This window comes from Platichthys flesus, chromosome 19 (genome assembly GCF_949316205.1).
Source record: "Platichthys flesus chromosome 19, fPlaFle2.1, whole genome shotgun sequence".
Classification (NCBI taxonomy): domain Eukaryota; kingdom Metazoa; phylum Chordata; class Actinopteri; order Pleuronectiformes; family Pleuronectidae; genus Platichthys; species Platichthys flesus.
This window is the reverse complement of record NC_084963.1, coordinates 8,306,690-8,328,731: the sequence shown is the minus strand read 5'-3', so window position 1 is coordinate 8,328,731 and position 22,042 is coordinate 8,306,690. Positions and strand designations below refer to the sequence as shown.

Below are 22,042 nucleotides of genomic sequence, written 5' to 3'. Positions count from 1 at the left end.
GGAGAGGAGGAAACTCTAAATAACTCAGCATTTTCTGCATAAATCTTTGAAATCTTGTTAGTTTAAATTCCTTTTAGTTCCTAACAGATATCAGCTGGCACTGTGGCCAAGTTGGTAAAGTCGCCGTCCTTCATCAAGAAGGTCATGGGTTCAGGTTGTGCGCAGTAGGTTTCTGCGCAGGATGTGTTTTTATTAATTTAATTAAAACAAATTTAATTGAATTTAATCAATGTTATTTCAATAAAAAAAGTACATATATTTTTAAAATATTTTTTTAATTTTTCGTTTTTTTATTTAGTTTATTTTTAAATTGACATAGTATTAGATATTGTGCAATGAATAAGTGGTTGAAGTCCTGCCAATACTACAGCCTGCCAAACTTTAGCATTTACATTAACATTAAGGATTGGATGATCTGCTCATTCCCATGAGAAACTAAGCACAGGAAGAAGATGGACAAATTCATGATAGCACTGAGCGGGCCCAAGAAAAAAATTCATAATAATCACAACAACTTATTTTTCACACTGATCAGTAGGTGGCGCTATGACCCGGATGACATATTGACACATAGAGCTGTTCAGGCCCTGTGCACACATATGATCGGTGTTGTGTCATGTGTGCTGCTTCTCATGCCGTGACGTCGTCCAACAATGTTTTGGTTTCTGGCGGTGACGTCACACACAAAAACATGGTTCCCCTTGTTTTGAACCCGAGCAGCGTGCTAAGTGCTGCCGCGACCCCGCCGCGCACGGGGATGCTCCCCCGACACTGAGCCACCGGGGAAACGGCGCCGACGAGAGAGGATGGCGGACCCCGCGGAGACGTGCCCTGAATCCGGACGCAGGCTGGTGCGTAGACCCCCCATCCGCCGTGTTGTCGTTAGCTCATGAGGCGAGCTAATTACTTAGCTAAGCTAACGTCTGCAACTACAGACGCAGGTGGTGTCGGTCAGTGCTGCAGGAGACCGAGGCACCTCCGCTTGCTTTACGTTCTACAACTTCTTTAATGTGTGTCACAGTTCAGCGCGTCGGGACACGTGAGGGAAAACGTGCAAACATTTATCATTGCTGGGACATCACACACTAGAAAACCTGCTGCCTTTCATCAGGACAAGTGTCGCTTCATGATTATTGCACTTGACGTCACATGCAAGGGAAAACAATGTCACCAAAAAAACCTTAATGCACCAGCAGCACAACCTGAGGATGAGCCTGTAGTCAATCCCGGTTTAAAGTTAGTTAATACATGACTTCCCAGTTTGCTGTGATGATGTGTTTACATGCAGATGCAGGGGCCTTTGTGTCTCTACTGTTGTGTCATGTGTGTACATGTTTGGATCGCAGCGCTCCATCTGCCGGAGGATGTATGATGAGAACGAGGACCCGTCCGATGTGGAGGAGATCACCAACATCCGAGGGTTCAGCGTGGAGGAGAAGCTCGTCAGTGACAGATACAGCGCGAACTTCGTCCACTTGATGGAGGGAAAAGGTAACTGACTACTTACACAACATTTCTATCTGATTTGACATGTTCCTTATTCTTATTCTTATGCATTTTGCAATACAAGAGAGACATGCATATAACTTTACTTTCTTTTTATTACTTACCTCAGAGCACTATTACTTAACTGATCCCTTTAATCATTCAGTTTTTATCTAGGTTCTAACAACCAGTTTTCACAGCCTTTATCCTGTTCACTGTTCTTTTACAGTCATATACTTCACTCCTACTTATCATTTTAGTTCACTGCACTGAGTATTACCTGTCTAGGATATTGCACTGAAGTCAACGTTGTTATCTTACTTGTTTTAACTTGTTGTCCTGACATGCCCTTCTTGCCTTAGAATTGCCCAATGTCAAGAATATGCCCCCCAGGGACAAATGTAGTTGTTATGAATTGAATGTCTATCATTTTCTTCGGTCCGAAACATTTATGCACTGTGTTCCAGACTTCACTTATGAATATGTGCAAAGGGAGGCTCTCAGGATCCCGCTCATTTTCAAAGAGAAAGATGGACTTGGCATCAGGTGAGAAGCCATTTCTGTCAATTTAGTTGGTCAGAAAAATCTTTGACTGTACTTTTTCTATATTTATGTGTGTTTTTTCTGTCTGTAACCAATTCATTGAATGTCATCTTGCCCTTTCTTTGATTCACATGTACAGAATGCCCGATCCAGAATTTACAGTCAGTGAAATCAAAGGTCTAGTTGGTAAGTTGAATACTACAAACAACAACACACACATTAAACCTCATGCATTCATGTTTTACTGATGTCGCAAACAGACCTTACAATATTTAAAACTACTTGAGTACACAGTGAAGGAGTGAGATGTTCAAAATAAGAATTAATAATCATTCATAATCATGGTCATGAAACAAATCTCTGCAATAAAAAAGTTATAAAAAGCTTATTCGCCTGCTTGAAGACATCCACTTAAAATATATGAGTTCTCCTAAACATGTATTGTTTGATCAGCATCCTAATTTATGTCTCGGGACAAGTATTAGGGCCGATTGACATAATTAAAATGTCATTGTCATTCTTTAAATGAATTGTTTAAATGACATACTTTGTAACCCTGTTATTGGTTTATTGTTTATCATCTTTATTCTGATACTTAATTAGTGAACTCACAAACGTACACACATACCTGTCTTTCTGCTAACCGTCTGCCTACAATTAAAAGTGTGTGTGTGTGTGTGTGTGTGTGTGTGTGTGTGTGTGTGTGTGTGTGTGTGTGTGTGTGTGTGTGTGTGTGTGTGTGTGTGTGTGTGTGTGTGTGTGTGTGTGTGTGTGTGTGTGTGTGTGTGTGTGTCCACTTTCTTATAAAGTGAAAGTGAAACATGAGAGAAACAAAGTCAAAGCAAGGCTGGTGTGTAGTTTCGCCATCTAGTGGAAAAGATAATGAATTACATGTATAAATAAGAATAAGAATCCGGCAATGCAATATATCTCCATGCATAGATCTAAAATAGTATGTTATTCTTTTTATCCAAACCTACAGACAGATTGTATCACATGTTAATGACACCTCCAGCACTGGTCTGTGATTTTCACCCGGTTGTCTCTTGCAGGGAGTCGTCGGTCTGTGGATGTCATGGACGTGAGCACTCAGAAAGGCTCTGAAATGACCATGGCTCAGTTTGTCCGATATTACGAGACACCAGAGGAAGAGCGGGACAAACTCTTCAATGTCATCAGCCTCGAATTCAGCCACACCAAGCTGGAGAACCTCATCAAGCGGCCCACGGTGGTAAGATAACATGGCACTATGTGTGATGTGATGAAGGATTTTATAAACGTGACCCTGGTAGAGAGTAAGTTTGACTGACAGAACATGTTGATGGCTGACAGGGACATTTTGATTGCTCTCGCAGGTGGATCAAGTGGACTGGGTGGACAACATGTGGCCTCCGGATCTGAAACACAGCCAAACAGAGGCCACCAATGTCATCTCCGAGATGAAGTACCCCAAAGTGCAAAGGTATGAATGAGCTGAAATGCTTCTCTGTCAGTCGGAGAGTAAAAGGTGACACAGAGTGAGATGTAAACAACTGCCTCCTGGTCTTTGAATACAAATCCGTCTCCTGCACCGCTCCATCACCGCCGAGCGCTGAGTACTATCGGTGTCATCCACCTCCTGTGAGTGCTCCTGATTGTTGCTAGGCAGCAGAGCGTTTCGATGGTGGAGGACGGTCTTTTAACAGCCGTGGTCTGACTGCACACACACACCTCTCGGCCAATCAGCTTTGGGCAGTAGTACGCGGCTAAGAATCCAAACCAATCGTGCCATTTGTTTTAACCTCGAATTACCTTCCATCACTCAGAGGCTCTACCACTCGCTCTTCCACTCTGTCCCTCTCCTGAGTTATATTTAATCATTTTAATTATACTTGTTAAACAGCGTCCACTGAGGTTAGGTGTGTGCTTTTAGTAGGGCTGCACTGGATGAAATAATAAGCAGACGTTTTTAACAACATTTCAGGGAGGCCCCCTAACCCCTTTAGTGTTTAATTCCCCCCAGCGGAGTTGATCTGTTATTTTACTATCAAAGGGATGTGTAGTGGTGATGTAGACGTGATAATGCAACAAATAATTTGTATCCTATTACAACTTTATTAGAATACTAATGCTCTATCAGAAATGACACTGTTGCCAAGTGCCTGCAGTTAAACTGTGGTTAACATTTCCAAACTGTAAATTCCTCCCTGTCACTATGTTGCCTGAGTAATCCCACTCTGTCTTTCACTCTCCTTTAGTTAATAATCCTTTTGTCCTCGAGGGGAAAAGTACTGTACATGATTTGCTCTCCAATCAGTTCTTTCAAAATAAAAGGCAATTATTGGCAACTATTTTGATTATATGTGATTTGTCTTTTTAATTATTTCCTCATTCTTCTCACATGTGACTTTAGGGTTCAACGTTCAGATTTTTAGCAGGAGTCTTGGTCATATGTTTCCCGGGCTGCTGTAGCCTCACAATACTTCAGTATAACTGGGATGATTTATACGAGTGATGATATTGCAGACGTTTTAGATTAGAATTTAATTCATGTCACAGCCTAAAATTTCTGGACAGCAGACTCTGAACCACATTTGTTATTTGTAGCTGCAGCTTGCAAACCAAGTGTTGTGCTGTAGAAAGAAGGAGCAGAACGACCTGTACCTGCCCTGATCATTCAACACCTTTACTAACAATTTAATTGCTACGTTCACGTCTACTTCTGCTCAGACGGGCTAACTAGGTTTTAATAAACGGCCTCAGTGGGATGCACAACATAATCCAGTGTAAAGATTTCCTTGGCATAGATTTTTCTTAGATAAACAGAGCTGCTGCAGTCTGGCTGAATTAGTGAATCATTTATGTCTCGCTGCGCTAACTGTTCCCCAATTAACTTCCAGAGGAGAGATGTCCTATTGAGAACCATTTTCCGTGCTGCAGCTCTCAGTGTGAGTGATTTGTATGGACTGTGTTTTTATCGGCAGCTAATGTTTCGTTAAAACACAGCTGATATCACTGCTGTCTTATAAGGGGCTGAGCTGCCTTTTTTTCCCTTTTCCGATATTTCTATGAATGTCAATCTGACAAACCTGTCGACTCTGACTCATCTCATTTATACAATTTGCCTCCTGTGAATGGTCTTTCTCTCATAGGTACTGTTTGATGAGTGTGAAGGGCTGCTACACAGATTTCCACATCGACTTCGGGGGCACTTCGGTTTGGTATCATCTTTTCAAGGGACAGAAAGTAAGTTCATACTAGTTACTCGAAACATATAAGATAAATGGTGGAATGAACCCACAATTCATCTCATAACTCCAGGAATGTCTGGCTGTCTAATCTGTATGTTGAATGCACGTCTTGAGAACCGTTGAGAACTTGGCATGTGTATGGTCAGGCAGGCAGGTTTAGAATGGGCACAGAGTTGATTATTCACCTCACCCGGCCATAACTGTACAGCATCACCACTAAATAAGAATTCCTCTCCTCAGGTGTTCTGGCTGGTGCCTCCCACGCTTCATAACCTTGCCCTGTTCGAGGACTGGGTCCTGTCTGGCAAGCAGAGCGATATCTTCCTGGGAGACCGAGCGGACGGATGCCAGAGAGTGGAGCTTAAGCAAGGATACACCTTCTTCATCCCTTCTGGTGTGTTGGCATTGTTTTTTTTTTTAGAGTTGCCTGGAGAAAAAAAAGATTAGCTGCCACTTAATCTAATCCACTTGTATGTAAAGCTTTACTTGATCATTATACCAGTTTATTAAGCTTTGCATGAATCTGCTTTAATCCCTCTCTCTTTATAAATGTGTGTTTTACCTTTGCATTTCTGTCATTAAGGTTGGATTCATGCTGTCTACACTCCCGAGGACACACTGGTGTTCGGAGGCAACATTCTGCACAGCTTCAACATCCCAATGCAGCTTACCATCCATGAGATAGAGAATAGGACCAAGGTAGGAGACTACAATGTAGTGTGGCTGAATTCTGAGCGGCACTGTAATACAATGAATTCTGCCTGGAATAAATGAGTTAACCTGTGACACAGTGAGAGGAGTGGGAGACGGTGTAGTGGATATTCAAGAGAAATCAGGAGTCAAAGGAAAAATATTTGGCTTTGACCAAAAGACTGCTGCTGCAGAAGTCAGGCGGATCTGTTTCACTCTTATTACTGAGTTTTTCGTGTGCTCTGAAAAGACACGAAGGGGCACTTGACCTTGAATGTTGCTTATTCAATGTGAAAGAAAGAAGCACTTTCCAGCTCAAACTGTAAATGAACTGCACTTTTCTAGTCTTGTAGATCACTCAAGGCAATTTACAGCTCATTTCACATTTGACAATTCACACAAACTATAGAACTTCTTTATGCAGCATTTTTTTTCTGTCACTTGAACCAGAAACAGAAACATTTCAGTGCCGCCAATTTGTTCAATAGATCCAGAATTTAATGTTTTCTTCTTGTGATAAAAAGAATGACATTTTTTTTGTATCAGTGTGATTTACGGTTCGGTAATGTACATACAATCTCTAAGGTTTTTTTGTTTCTGTTTTCAGGTTCACTCCAAGTTCCGTTTCCCCTTCTACTACGAGATATGCTGGTACGTCCTGGAGAGATACCTGCACTGCCTGACCAAGCGCTCCTACCTCTCTCTGGAGGTCCGTAAAGAGCCTGCGCTGATTGGTGAGTAAAGAGTGCAGCTGTCTCGTAAGATCTCTTGTGTGCCCTCCCATGTTGTTAAAGTCTTGTGCTGCGGTTCTAATTAGCTCTCTCAAGTTACTAAATCTCTTATTAGATGTGAATAATGGATGAAATTTCTGATCTCCATCTGTCCTGCTGCATTCCAACGGGCTCTGCAGCCACCAGACTTAATTCCGCAGCATGTTTTCACTATTCTTTGTTTTTTTGTGCCGTCAGACTACGAGACGAAGGCGAACACGGAGAGCCCGTCCTCCGACTCGAGGAGCCAGGACATGAACGAGGACTCGTGCGAGAATCAAGCGAGGGAGGACCAGGGTGAGAAAGCAGACAGGGCCGCCCTCGATGGCCCCTGCTCTCCTGACCACGGGAGGGGCCAACACCTCAAAGCTGTTTTATCGATTGACTCCGAGGACAGCTGTAATCCGGGCTCCACTTCTCTAGATTTCCCCAAAACCCCCTTGGACTCTCCGGTGTCCGAGTCTCCGAATAAATGGACTCATTTGACAGAGTTTGAACTGAGCGGACTGAGGAAGCTGGTTGAGAAGCTGGAGTCACTGCCCGAAAACAAGAAGTGTGTCCCAGAGGGAATAGAGAACCCACAAGCCCTGCTGGACGACATCAAGGTACATTTATAAAACATGAATATGCTTGATGTAATAGATACGACTGGATAGTTGTGACACATCATTTCTCTCTGTCCCCTGTGCCTGTCTAGCTTGTTTTAAAAGAACATGCTGATGACGACCCGAAGTTAGCGATCACTGGACTTCCTGTGGTGTTGTGGCCTAAGAAAACCGTAAAGGTAAGAATACTTCAGGTGCATTGGGACAGTTTCTGTGGCAGTATATATTCATTTAGCAGCTTACAGCAATTGATATTGAAATGAATTCATATCTCAAATATGGTTGATTTGGACTTGATTATCACTTAAAGCTATGATAAAGCTTAACATTTAGGAAAAGCAAACAAATGCAACTTTCCTTTACACACAAAAAAGCACATTCTGAGGGGCCTACTGAGGAACCTTCCAAAAAATGTAGCTGTGCTCCGAGCAGGTAGAGGTGTGTCCCTCTGCTGGGCGGGCAGGGTTATGTTTCCCAGTACCTGGACCAGATGCACCTCCATCATGCATTTAGCCCATTTTCTGAAACTCTGACCGTGTTAGACATATTATATTTGCCTCTGAAAATAAGAAAAAGCATAATAGTAAGCGTTTTGGATGTTTTAACGTCGATATCACTTCGCTTTTGATTTTATCAAGACTTGAGCTGATCAGGAGAGAAAAGAGTGTTAGAATCAAGGTTTTTCATTCATTGTCTAATCGGGAAAATATATATATGTTTTTATAATGGCTTGACCTTGTCTAGAGAATAAATTGATGCCAAGATGTTCATTTTCAGATTCCTCTTAGTTAGGCAAGGCAGGTTTATTTATACACACAGGTAGATTCAAGGTGCTGTGCAGAGACAGTTAAAACAACAAACACAGAGACTAAATTAAAAGAAGGCAATTCAAAATAAAATAGCAATTATAAAATGAAAATATATTTTTTAAAGCGCACAAATAAATACTATAGTGGGGAAAGAAATTATCATAGAGTTTATCAGCCCAGATAAGGTAAAATATAAAGTTAAACTCGTGAAGTTTGCCACAGTTGACTTATCTGTTTTATCTTTTGTATACGGTTCATGCTTTAATTGACTGTGAATAATTGATTGAACAAATAACACATGACGGGTGTATCAGGGAGAGAAGCCTCAACAGGAGGAAGGATGTGCTGAGATTCCTATTGGTCTCGTGGACCCTCTGGACCCCCCCCCCCAACTCCCCACTCATCCCTCCAAAGGCCAGCTGCTGGCCATGGGGCCTCTTTGTGTTTGTCTTTTGTAATGAGATGCCATCTGGCTCCATTGGCTGCCGGTGCAGAGCCGGCTCTCCCATCCCTGTGACATCCGTCATGAATATGACCACGCCGTTTTTGCATTTTCTCTTTCCACTGGATAGAGGTGGACGCCCCCCCAGTAAATATTCTGATGCACAGCAGCCTCCCATTGGCCCTGTGGCTCCCAGCACCCCTCCTCTTTTTCATGGAGCTGATCCATATAAATGAGGCAGGCTCGTCTGTGTTTCCTGCATCTGCTTGTGGTATTGTGGAGCTCTTGGAGCGGGAGGGAGGGCTGTAGGCCAGACAGCAGTAGCAGCAGCAGCAGGAGGAGGAGGAGGGGGAGGAGGAGGAGACTGCAGCCATGTCAGTTTGCTGTGAGCTGGACGGTGTGTGAAAACCAGCCATGGCCATGTCGCTGAGCGCTGATGATGAGGACTACGACTCAGACTCGGAGCAGGTTAGCACATCACACCCCTGCAGGCGGGCGTAGTGAGGCCACCGGAGGAATGCTTGTGCCAGACAGAGCAGTGAGCAGCATCCCAGTGCAGCGAGGAAATGGAGCTACCTGGAGAGACATTAATTCAGTCTACCTTCTGAGCTCGGTCTTTGATTATTTTTGGGTGTTTGTTGTAGTCTTTGTTGTTTTTAAGGTTTTTGTTTGTGTACATCTGTGCGTGTGTGTGTGCATGCTTGTGTGTTTTTGTCCGGCGAATCCAGCAATAGGAGAAGGGCTGTGTTTATACAGCTCAGAGCCTCGGGGCTGCTATTGGTTGTTTGAAAGGAGAGATGCAGAGGAGTGGGAATTCATGTAGATTCAGAAGATGAATCTTTCATGGTTTGATTGTAAAAGCTGAGGATGTGGATTATCTGAAGAATATAAAATGAACAGGGCATCATGCCAGGAGGAGAGCGGTCATCCTGGAGGGATTTATTTTATATTGCTCAGTGTCAGTGTCAGGTGGATCTGAGAGTTGCTTACACAGCAAGAAATGTCTTTGGTAATTTTATTATATCTCTTTACTTAACTGGGAACCACACCCCTTTACGATAATTTGGTCAGATTTGAAAAACACTGATTGTAGAATATATTTGTTTTATCTCTTCCTATTTGAATTTCTGTTGCAACAGCAGGGGGAGTGACTTACTTTAGGTACCACAAAAGTCAAACATTCCAGGAGCCATGCATCTAGCACAATATTTTCCCAACATCTTGAAAACAGTGTAATTTACTCTGAATTTTAACTTATTTTTAACTTATTGACAAACCGTTTGTTTGTTTGTGTGTAACTCTTGCTCTACGTTTTCCTGTTCTTAGAGGTTTGACTTTGGTCCCATTCTACACACTGTAACAGAGCAATCACATGTTACACATGCAGCGTTCGCTTCACAACATATGCCACCTCTAAAGCTTAACAGGAAAGTAATCCCTCCAAGAACTCGTGAACCCTTTTTTTTTTTTTGCCAACTCAATTGGTGTTCCAGGCATTTTCCAAGACGAGGGACAGAGAAATAATGAAGTTTGGTCCGAATAGTTTGAAAAACTTCATGAAACTACAACAACAACAACAAACTGTTTATGTCAGCGTACACTTCATGTGTTCTTCTGTTGCAACCAGTTATGTAATCATGAATTTCCTCTGCTCTGATAGAAAAAGCAACTTGTTTCTTCAATCTGTACGCTCTGTCTTCAGGGTGATGTTAAGTACATGTACAGTAATTGATTTCCGCTGCTCTCCACAGCAGCTCGAGAGCTTCCAAGGCTGTGTCTGTGAACATAAGAGACTGCTTCTCATAGTGATCCCCGGCTGAATGAGCTGTGAAGAGCAAAGAAATTACTAGTTGGTCTCTTGTACTGTCCAACAGAGGCACGTGTGTACACTAGATATGTCTGGCTACAACAATTACTCACTAAATTGCTGCCAGCGTCATATTTTCTGGTCAAGATATTGTTGCATAGACGCCACAGAGGGTAGTGACTTAAACCGAGAGGCGGTTAATTCCATCAGTGGTGTTGTTGTCTTGTGTTATTTAAGTCTGTCAGAGGGATATCTGCTTGAGTGATCACCCACTTAGCAGCCAGTGGGGGGTTTGGAGGGGATTTAGGGGACAATGAGGACATCTAAAATTGTTAATCTTTTTTTCCTTCTGTCATTTTTTTTGTTTAACCCGCTCACCTAGAGTTAAAGTTGAAGGTGTAATAGCCATTATAAATATGGTATATGTGCTCTGACATGAGCAGTTTGACTTGTCAGCCACTTGGATCTTGCAAAAGCAGGGTTACAGATTCTGTTGCTTAAGCCACTGCAATGGATTTCTTTTTCTGGTCTCATTCCAGTGCTACCCCCCCCCCCCTCCCCCTGCACACCCCCACAACAGTCCTACACAGACTGCACAAGCCCCCCACACCCACCCACCACCACAATATTTCCCTCTAATCCTGTCTGGTAACCACATATCTGACCGCCTGTGTCAGTCTGTTTCATGGCTATTGTTAGAATAAATTATTGTAATATGCCTAAAACTGAGGCTGCTGTCTTTTTCTGTCAGAGGGTCTCATTACAGTTCTTATTGGTTACAAGTCTGTGTGTCATAGACTGTTCTGTTAGGGAACGGGATGTGGCTGTTGCTATGCTGACGCTAGGAAAATCTGCCCTGCCGATGTAACTAAAGAAATCTGATCTTCATTTCCAAGAGCTGCAGTGGTCCTCAGCCGCTCTTTGTTTATTTCTTGCCTCATCTTTTCTCACGTCTCACGGTTGCCAGTATTTGGACATGTGGTTTTCATGGTAAAAAAAAAACGCACTGTTGAGGTTTTGGTTCCTCTCAGCTCTGAAAAGAAGCAAAAATATAAAAACACAAGAGCAATAATGATGCAGATCAAAAGCATCTCATCTCCATTCCTCGCTTTTATTAAATAGAGCACATTTGATGTGTTCTGTTATGAATCAGCCTTCACGCCCCCCTAACACAGAGTAATGGGGTCCTGGTGATCCATGTGAGAAATGAAGCCATAAGTGCAGCTTCTCTTTGAAGTACAAACATGCAAGCAAGTGAAGTGCTAAATCTGGAAGACGCCTCTGGGGACGTTTCCTGATGTGTTTGTTTTCTCCTTGTGCTTTAACAGCCGTGAATAATGTGTTTATGCACGCTGTGTTTTTATCAGGTTTGTGTTGGATTGAGATTATATATTACGTGTGTGTATATATAGATGCAGGTGCTGTTTTGCATGTGTCTTGACTATTGACCCTGAATCAGAACGGGCATAACCCCACACATCCAGCTGTAACACTGACCCCATCTGAATTTTATGTATTGTTTCAGTTCATTCTTATTATATAACGTGATTGTAAGTGTTTATTATAGGGGCATAAAACTGTTATTAAATGAAATTCAATGTAATTCAGAACATTGGATTAAATTGCACTTTAGTTCGTTTTTATACCTTCCATCATGAATCTTCATTAATTGGTTTAACAATTCACAGATTTAACCAGAATGTCACTCAGTAGAGCGCATACCCCCACAAAGGCCTAACGGTCCCCCCATGGAACCTTATGACTTATTTGGATCTGCACCAAATTGTAAAAACTCATGAATATTAGTCCTCTAGATGATGTGCCTGTTTTCTTTCATCATGATCCATGAAATATTCTGTGAGAAATCAGAGAAATTGTTGAAGAATCTTTCTCAAAATGCTAAAGAAAGTGAAAACCCAATTTCTGGATCTGCACCAAAATGTAATGGTTTCCTTCCTAATTCGTATCACATCCTTATATTGGGTTTCACGGAAACCGCAAACCAGTAAACAAATGGACAGGGGTTAAACCATAACCATCTTGGTGCAGGCAATGATATAAATAGAGTAGTTTGATGGCCATTTATTGTTTAGTGAGATAAGGATCCTTAACCTCACTGTTCTTATATTAATACGCTCATCATAATGTAATACTATCATATATCATAGTATTCAACATCTACTTCTAGTAGCATACTTAATAAATAGCAGAATAATAACGTTTTAAGACAGTAATTAATGTGATCTTTGAATCAAGTGGTGTAATATTTGTTGGTTGATGGATTTAGGTTCTTGACACTGTATCCCCTGTGGTCCCTGTAGCCCCGGCCTCCCAATCGGCCGAAACCCAAGATGGCAGCCTCCCCTGCCTCTGCAGTCAAGCTGTCAGCCAGTCGGGGAACATCTGGTGCCAGGAGAAGACGGACCCGCTGTCGGAAGTGTGAGGCGTGCCTGCGGACGGAGTGCGGGGAGTGTCACTTCTGTAAAGACATGAAGAAGTTTGGTGGACCGGGACGCATGAAACAGTCCTGCATCATGAGGCAGTGCATCGCAGTAAGTACCCTGTTCATATTGTGAACTTTTCTTTTTGTCATTTTGTGAAAGACTCTTGATCAGTTTGTTTTGTTCAATATGAGGCTACAACCATCAGTTGACTAGCTCAGCATAAAGGCTGGAAACAGGCTGACAATGCTCCATGGTAGGAAAATTAAATAATAATGTTTAATAAACACAAAACTTTAGATTATTTTCAATATTATTATAACATGTCATTATTACAAGGTTGCCTGTGTATGAATTACATAAATGAGATGTGCTGGTTGTTTTTGAACTTGGTAAGTGTTTGTTAGTGAACAGACTTTGAAGTAATATCAATCTTTTAAGTGCATTCCCCAAAATATGAAACAACTAATTTAATGATCTCTTAATGGTTGTACTTTTCCTTTAATTTCAAATGCTTGACTTTGTTTGTGTGGTTTTGAGGTTGTTAGGGTGTTAAACGTGGTTGTAAGGGTAGTACAAGCTGATGGTAGTGTGTTTCAGCTGATCGTTACTTACTCTAGTTACGCCACTTGTGTGAGTACTTATACAATTAATGATAATAAAGCAGGTAGTAGTGGCAGCAGCAGAATTGTTAGAGGGACCATTCATCATGTGTTTGAGTGTTTCAGCACCATGGACAGTGACATGTAGAGAAGACAGGGTTTGATTGGAACTAAAAATATAAGGTACAAACGGATAGATTCAGTTTTAATGACCAATCACTGGAAAGTTTCTTCTGCTCCAATATTTGAAGGTCTTAAGCCACTTTGTCTGACTTTAAAGTATCTCACCTAGTTGGATGTTGTAAAATTCAAGACATATTGTTTTCAGGATGAATATAATTGAGTAAAGATCTATAAAAGGGTTTCAGAGCAACAATGATTAAAATTAAAAGTCTGTGTTTCTGACTTTCTGGCCTCCCAGTTGGATAATGTGAGTGGGCGATTAAAACCCAAGGCTGTGAAATGTTCTGACATCACTTTGACATGTTCTCCTTCACATTTCAAACAACATGGTGTTTATATACAGTACGTTTAATCCACTGATAACATATTCAAAAGCCTGCAGAAAGCTACCAGCATTTTAAAAGAACCTTGACTAATAGATATTGTATAAGTGTGGGTTAGCTTGTTTGTTAATCACAGTGAAGGAAACTGTGAGAGAGTAGGTAAAGACATGCAGATAATGGTCCAACCAGGACTTTAACCAGAGACCTAAACTCCAACTTGACTGTGTGTTGTCCGCAGCCTGTCCTTCCCCACACAGCAGTGTGTCTGGTGTGTGGAGAGGCAGGGAAGGAGGACACTGTGGAGGACGAGGAAGAAAAGTTCAACCTCATGCTCATGGAGTGCTCCATCTGCAATGAGATCGTTCATCCCAACTGTCTCAAGGTAATCCGCCCGGAACATATTGATGTTTCCGTAATTTACTTTGAATATTTGAGCTGTTGTTGACTTTCATAGTAATCTGTATATCTGCGCCTTTCGTTCAGGTAAAAGATTCCAATGGAGTCGTCAATGATGAGTTGCCAAACTGCTGGGAGTGTCCGAAGTGCAACCATGCGGGGAAAACAGGGAAAGTAAGCATCTGTATGGACTTTATTTTGGATGAGTCTGAATCTCAGAATCTCAGAGCGAGTAAAATAAAGTTGTGCTCTCTTTGTTTCCACCCTTTTGGCCTCAAAGCAAAAAAGGGGGCCAGGGTTCAAGTACGCATCAAACCTTCCCGGCTCGCTGCTTAAAGAAACACGGTTAATCCGGGATTCAAAGGAGGAGCCCGACTCTCCCCTGGTGGCTACCGCAACGGTTACTGCGCTGACGACCACGTCTGCTGTGAAGAGGAAGGCAGAGCGGGAAGACGTCCTCAAGAGGAACGATGAAGAGCCCCCGAAAAAACGGCCCCCTTTGTTGACTCTGGATGGTTCGCCCCGACCAAGGCTGGAGGACAACCCACTAAGGAAAAAGAGGAAACTTTTCGACACCAATGATGAACCTGTGATTGTAAAAAAGAAGGTAAGTGCCTTTAAATTCACACTCAATCTAAATTCTAAGTACTTACAATAACTATCTCCCTCCTTTTCTTTCTTAGAAGAAACTTTTGAAACCGGATGATCCCCTGACTCAGAAGCTCCTGCGTCAAATCAAGACTGAGAGGGTTCACGGTGATGAGGAATATGACGATCGTGAAGGAGATGGATTCTGCTTGGACAGGATTTATCGAAAGGAGAAAAACGAGTACGGTAACGAGGACCAAGAGGAAGATGAGTTGGAAGAGGAGAAGCTTAAGAAAGAGAGAGACGGTAGAGAGAACAAAGCCAAGGTCATGTTAAATCCACTGCTGAGAACATCTGCGGTCAGAGAAAGTGACCACTCCTCCTCCAACTCTCCACGAGCTGGACCGAGTAGCGAATCAGGAGAAGCTCAGGAGAAGAGCTCCACTCAGACTAGATCTCGCCATCAGCGGCGGCGGCTTCCCAACAAAGAGCTGAGCAAAGAGTTCAACCAGGAGGTTCTCCAACCCGAAGACCGTCTGAGCAACCAGAACCTTGGTTCAGTGAAGTCAGAGGACAGTCCAGCCAATCACAATCGGCGACCAGTAAAGAATGAGGATTCTTTGTCCAATCAGAACCGTAAACCACTAAAAACAGAGGACTCAACCACCAACCAGAGCCGCAGGGCCCTGAAAATGGAGGAGGGTGTGGTCAGTCAAAACAGACGGCCACTGAAAGCGGAGGACTGCTTGACCAATCAAAACCACAGGCCAATCAAATCTGAGCCCGAGAACGAAGCAGATGACCAGAAGGCTCGATGGCCTCTCAACAACGGCAGCGGCGACCTGGGTGACTGGCTGCGGCATCGGGGGCGGGAGGTGAACGGGACGCCACGTGGCCACTCGCCCCTCGGCTGGAACCGGACCGCACCCATCACGCCCATGTGCCCCCGACCACTCCCCTGCAGGTCGCCGCCCAAATGCGTTCAAATGGAGCGCCATGTGATCCGCCCTCCTCCCATCAGCCCCCCACCTGACCGGCTGCCGCTGAGCGACGGCGAAGCCCACGTGATGCGACGGGAGGTGTGGATGACGGTGTTCGGTCACCTGACCCACAGGGACCTCTGCGTGTGCATGCGCGTCTGCCGGACCTGGAACAGATGGTGAGTACAAGATGTGCCGCGGGGTTGACAACATGTTGGGTCCGCACTTCACCGCACAGCGCTCATGGGAAAGTGTCCGCTGCCTGTCTCGCCAGGTGCTGTGACAAGCGGCTCTGGAAGCGCATCAATCTGAACCGATGTAAGTCCATCACACCCCTCATGCTGAGCGGCATCATCCGGAGACAGCCAGTCGCTCTGGACCTCAGCTGGACCAACATCTCCAAGAAGCAGCTCAGCTGGCTGATCAACAGGCTGCCAGGTGAGGACACACTCGACCAGGAAACACTGCGCTGGACTCGTGTTCGTATAAACAGCCAGTAAATGAGATGAGATGCAGGTTTTGCTCTGGCCGACATAATTGTGTGTGTTTGTTAAATATCACAGGAAACGTGATCAAAGGAAGACCAAAAAAAAAAGCTGTACATGTTGAGAAATATCTAGTTCATGTTCAGGTTATCTCATTGTATAATTATTCCATATTAAAAATAATAAGTGGAATAAAGTGAAGGTTTCCAACTCTGCAGATTCTTAGTGGTTATGATAATTACTCTACAGATTAATTATAGAGAGATGAGGAGATGGTGACTCACTTCCACACAACCTCACAGTAGTATCCATTAACACCAGTAATTTAACCATGGACAGTTTAATAAATAGAGACATTCTGATTTTGATTATCATCACTTCCGTACAGGGTTTATAGCAAACAGCTGTTAGAAAACATTATCAAACAAGTCGTTATTTAAAATGCTCAGATATCTGATTGGTACACAAAGTCTAGGTATCATAATCAGGAAGGGAAAATTGGTATCACAACATCTGTCAAAAATAAAGGCAAACATTAAAGTTATAAACCTTCTGCCCATTTTATCAGTGAATTTAATTTGGAGAACATAATATACTACAGGCGGTTATCCTGGTGTTTATGTTGCATTTGCAGTTTTTAAGAAGTGAGAGATAAAACTTTTTGAACATGAGTTTTAGTAACACGCTCCCATATGTCTCCTCCATATGGATAATTGTGTCCCCCGAGGCTCCTGAGTGTAGACGGTTTACTTTAGATTTCAGTTCAGTGTGTTTGGTGCCAGGGAGAGGATTTCATCTATCTCTTCTCTTTCTGGATGATTCAGTTATTCAGATGTGAATATAGCATCTGTGTTGTTTGATTTTGAGACCTCAGATAAACTCTGGAGACAGCCTGTAAATGGGGCCTATTTCTTTACTAGACTGTTCATCAGATCAATCTATCGTCCGCACAAAAGCCTTAATCGAATTTACAACAGAACACAACAGATGCAGCGTGGTGTAACAGGATGTTTGGTCTTGGCTGTCCCTGCAGGTCTGCGTGTGCTGCTGCTGTCAGGATGCTCCTGGGTGGCCGTCTCTGCTCTCTGCACCTCCAGCTGTCCTCTCCTGCGAACTCTGGATGTCCAGTGGGTGGAGGGACTGAAAGACGCCCAGATGAGGGACCTGCTGTCGCCCCCCACTGATAACAGGCCAGGTACTGACACTCTGATTAAACTGTCTCAGAAATGAGTGGAGGAGTGAAAGAAAGTTATTTAATTATCGGCATATATTTCTTGTGAGAATAACGAGTCTGTAGCTGCAGAAATCATAGTAGTCGTATGAGACCCCCCCTAGGGGTCCGTGACCCCTAGGGGGTCCGCAGAGGTACTGCAGGGGGGTCACTTGATTTATTTTCTAACCAATCTTTTCCCCACAAATTGAAATGTCTTTAAATACACATTAACATGCAGCCAACATATTGAGAGGCTGATTTAAAACTCTGCCTGACAACCTCCATCTGTCCAAGGTTTGAGTAAAGTTGTGTGCTACCCATCAGGGTCCGACATCTCACTGATGTGGGAGTATGTGTGGCATCCATAGATGGCTTGATGATTCACTGTCTCCTCTACATGTATGTTTAAAATAAAAACATGAATCTGTGAATTACTTTAATAGATCAGTGTTGTATGCAAGATGTATGTTTATAGATGGCAGTGGCATGGCACCCTGTACCTTGCACATGTTTAAATTAAAACATGAATATATGAACCTGTGTAATATTTTAACAGCTTAGTATTGAATGCACAATAACAGGGTAGCTATGTTTATACATGGCACCAAGCCCAGTTTAATATAAAACACATTTTAAACAATATCTACAGTAGGGGGTCCCTGCTCCATCTCTCCACCAGTTTGCGGACCTTGGTATAGACTATATCTTAGTTTTCATAATGTATAGACACATGAGCAACCACAAAATTCCATCTTTACCATGATTGTAACATGATTCTATGGTCAAAGACATAAATGCTGTCCTTTTTCTCTGGCTCACTGTTGATCTCCACTCATTTTTAAACGTTACCATTCAGGTCAGCTGGACAACAGGAGTAAGCTCAGGAACGTGGAGGACCTGCGACTGGCTGGGTTGGACGTCACGGACACATCCCTGCGCCTCATCATCCGTTACATGCCCTCGCTATCCAAGCTGGATCTCAGCTACTGCAACCACGTGACGGACCAGTCGGTCAACACCCTGACGGCTGCAGGGACGACCACCAGGGACTCGCTCACCGACATCAACCTGTCGGGTACGAGCTTGTCTTCGTCGGCTGTAAATCCGCCTGCTTCTGTCTCACTTCCACTCAGGGATGACGTTTGAATTCATTCAATGTTGATGTATATCACATATCATATATAGTGTTTTTACCTCATTTAACACAAATCTATAAATAAGCTCATACTTCACGATGCTGCAGGACACCCTCCAAAGAACATAGTTTTTACTTCCAGCACAGGACCCCTGCGCCATTTCACAGACTTTTATCAGCTTTGGTAATAAAAACCAAAAGGTTCCTGGTCGGACTGTTTCATTAATATATTCAGGTTGTACTCAATCTGTTTTTATAAGTGTTGATTCAGCCTCATGATCATTCCGAAGGCTGCAGTGTTGTTACTTCTTGCTGCTGTATCAGAGGTATTAAATTACATGAAAATTGATTTTACCATTCGTTGGGACGTGCACTCAAAGCTAAAAATAATCAGACCGTACACTTGTTATCTCTTTGGATTGCCATTAAGTGTGTAAAGCAGTGAATCATTATGGATACAGCTGAAAGGCAAAAGCATTTAGTTTTCCTGGGAGGCGCATCAGCCTCTTCATCCATCACCCAAAACATCGCTGAGCATAATCAGGCCTTCGGATTTCATGTCCTCAAATATTCTAAAAGGTTTTGATTTATCCATGTTGTGGCTTTTGTCGGTGCAGGTGTCCCATCACGCATCACTTGTTCCCTCTCTTCTAACCTCATTTCTCCCCGTGCAGTCTGCAACAGGGTCACAGACCAGTCACTGACCTATTTCAAGCGCTGCGGGAGCATATGTCACATCGACCTGCGATACTGCAAACAGGTGACCAAGGAAGGGTGCGACCAGTTCGTCGCGGAAATGTCCGTCAGCGTGCAGTTCCAGCTGATCGAGGAGAAACTGCTGCAGAAGATCAGCTAGACAGAGGGACGCCGGAGGCACTTTGACATTTACCGAGTGGTGGAGCTACTGTCCACATGGAGGCAGCAGACGACCGCGGCGCCGAGCGTCCTCTGCAGACTACTGAGCAGAGGGGGGGGGGGGGGGAGCTGTCTCTTCCTGTGCAGCCTGATGATAAAGGGAAGCTGTGCTGCTAAGCCCGAATGTAAAAAACTAAGAAAATGGAAATCTCGTCCAGTGAAGGCAATATTGCAAAAATATTTCTTTTTTTGTTGATGTTTGCACCTTGTTTATACGTTATTTATTCCTTTGTATTGATGTATCTTTTATTATTTTTTTTTGTTCCAATGCAAAGTTGACTGCATTATAGAGTACTATTTTTGTATCAGAAAGTGTTTCCTACATTTATGTGCAGTATTGAATGCACCAGTGTACAGTATCGCACCATGGGGGGTGATAATCGTTCGGCATTACTGTTAAGCTCTTGTTGTCGAGAGGCATTTTCTTGCCAAGCTGTAGGACGGTAGCTTGTGTTTGTGCGGGTGTGTTTTTATATTTTATTATATACGTGTCAGTGCCCTGGTTTCCGATTGGACAAAGGCACTGTACATTTTGTTTTTCATGAGACTTGCATACGTTGCCATGTCCTCGTGGGAGAGAAGTTTAAAAAAAAGAAAAGCATTTGCACTGATACAGTTAATATGAATGTGTATAAAGCCTATTTTTCCAACACTCAAGCGTTCTGCTAATTCTACTAACAGCTTCTAGTTACTGAACTATACTGACACACGCCTGTATACAAAGGTGTCTGTCGACCATCACTGACAGGAAGCGTTTTAGAGGCTGCATGCAGAGAAGAAACATTTACAACACAGTCAGTAGATTTAGTCACCGATAAATATTATAACCGTCTGTCTACACCTTATCCTTAGCTGAACTCCACGTGATAAAAAAAAATAAATAAATGAGACTAATGAAGAGGAAGCAGAGTCCAGGAGGAGGAAATTAAATTCACACGAATCTTTTAGATGAGGCGCTGGAACTCAGGTGTAATCAGTCAAACAGACAAGACACCAAATGATAAAGGAAAAAAAATTATACAACTTATACTGTATATCCCGAAGTTGTCCTGACCCCAGATATTTGGTTAGTTTAGTGGTGCATTCTGTTTCTAAAGGCGAAGGATGACCTTGTCTTTAATTAGATTATATCAAAACAATATTAGTAACAATTTAAATAATCCAAGCTTCAGCAATACAGTTATTTAAATTCTGATTTTATAGACACCACGTGTCCATTCATCTCAAATTATATTAGACAATTTGTCGATCATCTGAAAAATCTGTGGACTTGTATTTTGTTCTTTATTCTCACTCACACATTCCAGTGACATACATTTATTTTTTCTTTCAAAATTGTTTCTTGAAAGTTTTATTTTTTTATTACTTAATTGTGTTTAAAAGAAAAAAACATCACAACCTATGGCATCATTTCATTGTTCTTACTCTGTGCCTGTATTCATCGTCATAATATTCAACTTGATACACACATTTGTTCTTAATTGAACTTATACATTTCTAAAAAGGCTACACGTTAATGATTTGACGGGTTTGCATTTGGTGTAGCTGTTGAACAGAGGTTTACATTTAAATATTTGTTTTTATTAAAGAACCACGTCTCATTAGAAGATTTTACTACGTTAATGTAAATGTTCTTTGTACATAATGTACATGTAAAGCCTCTAAAGTCAACCTTTGAGATATTAAATCCGTTTAAACTACTGAACTGTGTGTGGTTTCGGTCATTTGGCTTTTTAAAGATCCCATGGTAAAAGCCAGTGTGATTAAATGCTGCAGAAAACAAAATGCTTTGTTAGGAATACATGAGTATTTATAAAGGCGCTTTTCTAGTCTTATCGACCAATCAAAGTGCTTTAAACTACAAGTCACATTCATACAGCGCTTTTTTCTATCACACATCATTCACACAGGAATCAGGGGCGTTTGGAATCTTGCCCAAGGACACTTCGGCACTCGGCCCTGAGGAGTTGAGGATCTTATTTATCTATTGGGAGTCAAACCAAGCAAACATCGGTTGTAGGTAGACAATTTGAATCCAGGGCGAAAATGGCCGACCCCGAACATGTAGGAGCAATGACAGAATATAAATCCATTGAATGATTGACAATGAAAGGAATAGAAATTACATAAAAATCTGAAGGATTATAAGCATTTTATAAAAATATAAGCAACATGCTGATATATTCATTACTGGAACATCACTATTACATGTGAGTGACAACAAGCCCCAACAGTCCCAGTCAACAGTATGAAACTCACTAGATCCAGATTTTATTTGGATCTGCACCAAATTGCACATATTAGATATTTTCATAAAGATCCAGGACTTATTCCCGCCCTTCCACCAAGTTTAAATAAAGTTGGTTTGCTAGTTTTTGCGTGACCCTGCTAACAATCAGA

At 42.4% G+C, this 22,042-nt stretch overlaps 1 protein-coding gene across 1 annotated transcript; it reads left to right on the top strand.

Annotated features, from left to right (window-relative positions):
* The first annotated feature begins 624 nt into the window (after window positions 1–624).
* Window positions 625–20,294, top strand: kdm2bb (lysine (K)-specific demethylase 2Bb). The gene is made up of 21 exons (XM_062412341.1): window positions 625–851; window positions 1,347–1,491; window positions 1,953–2,031; window positions 2,168–2,214; window positions 3,081–3,259; window positions 3,384–3,490; window positions 5,160–5,253; window positions 5,499–5,652; window positions 5,842–5,957; window positions 6,556–6,682; window positions 6,917–7,323; window positions 7,416–7,502; window positions 12,703–12,933; window positions 14,169–14,312; window positions 14,414–14,500; window positions 14,607–14,933; window positions 15,010–16,073; window positions 16,169–16,332; window positions 17,413–17,574; window positions 18,449–18,667; window positions 19,402–20,294. The coding sequence occupies exons 1-21, from the start codon at window positions 807–809 to the stop codon at window positions 19,581–19,583; spliced, it is 4,167 nt and encodes a 1,388-aa protein (XP_062268325.1). The 5' UTR covers window positions 625–806; the 3' UTR covers window positions 19,584–20,294.
* The last annotated feature ends 1,748 nt before the right edge of the window (window positions 20,295–22,042 follow it).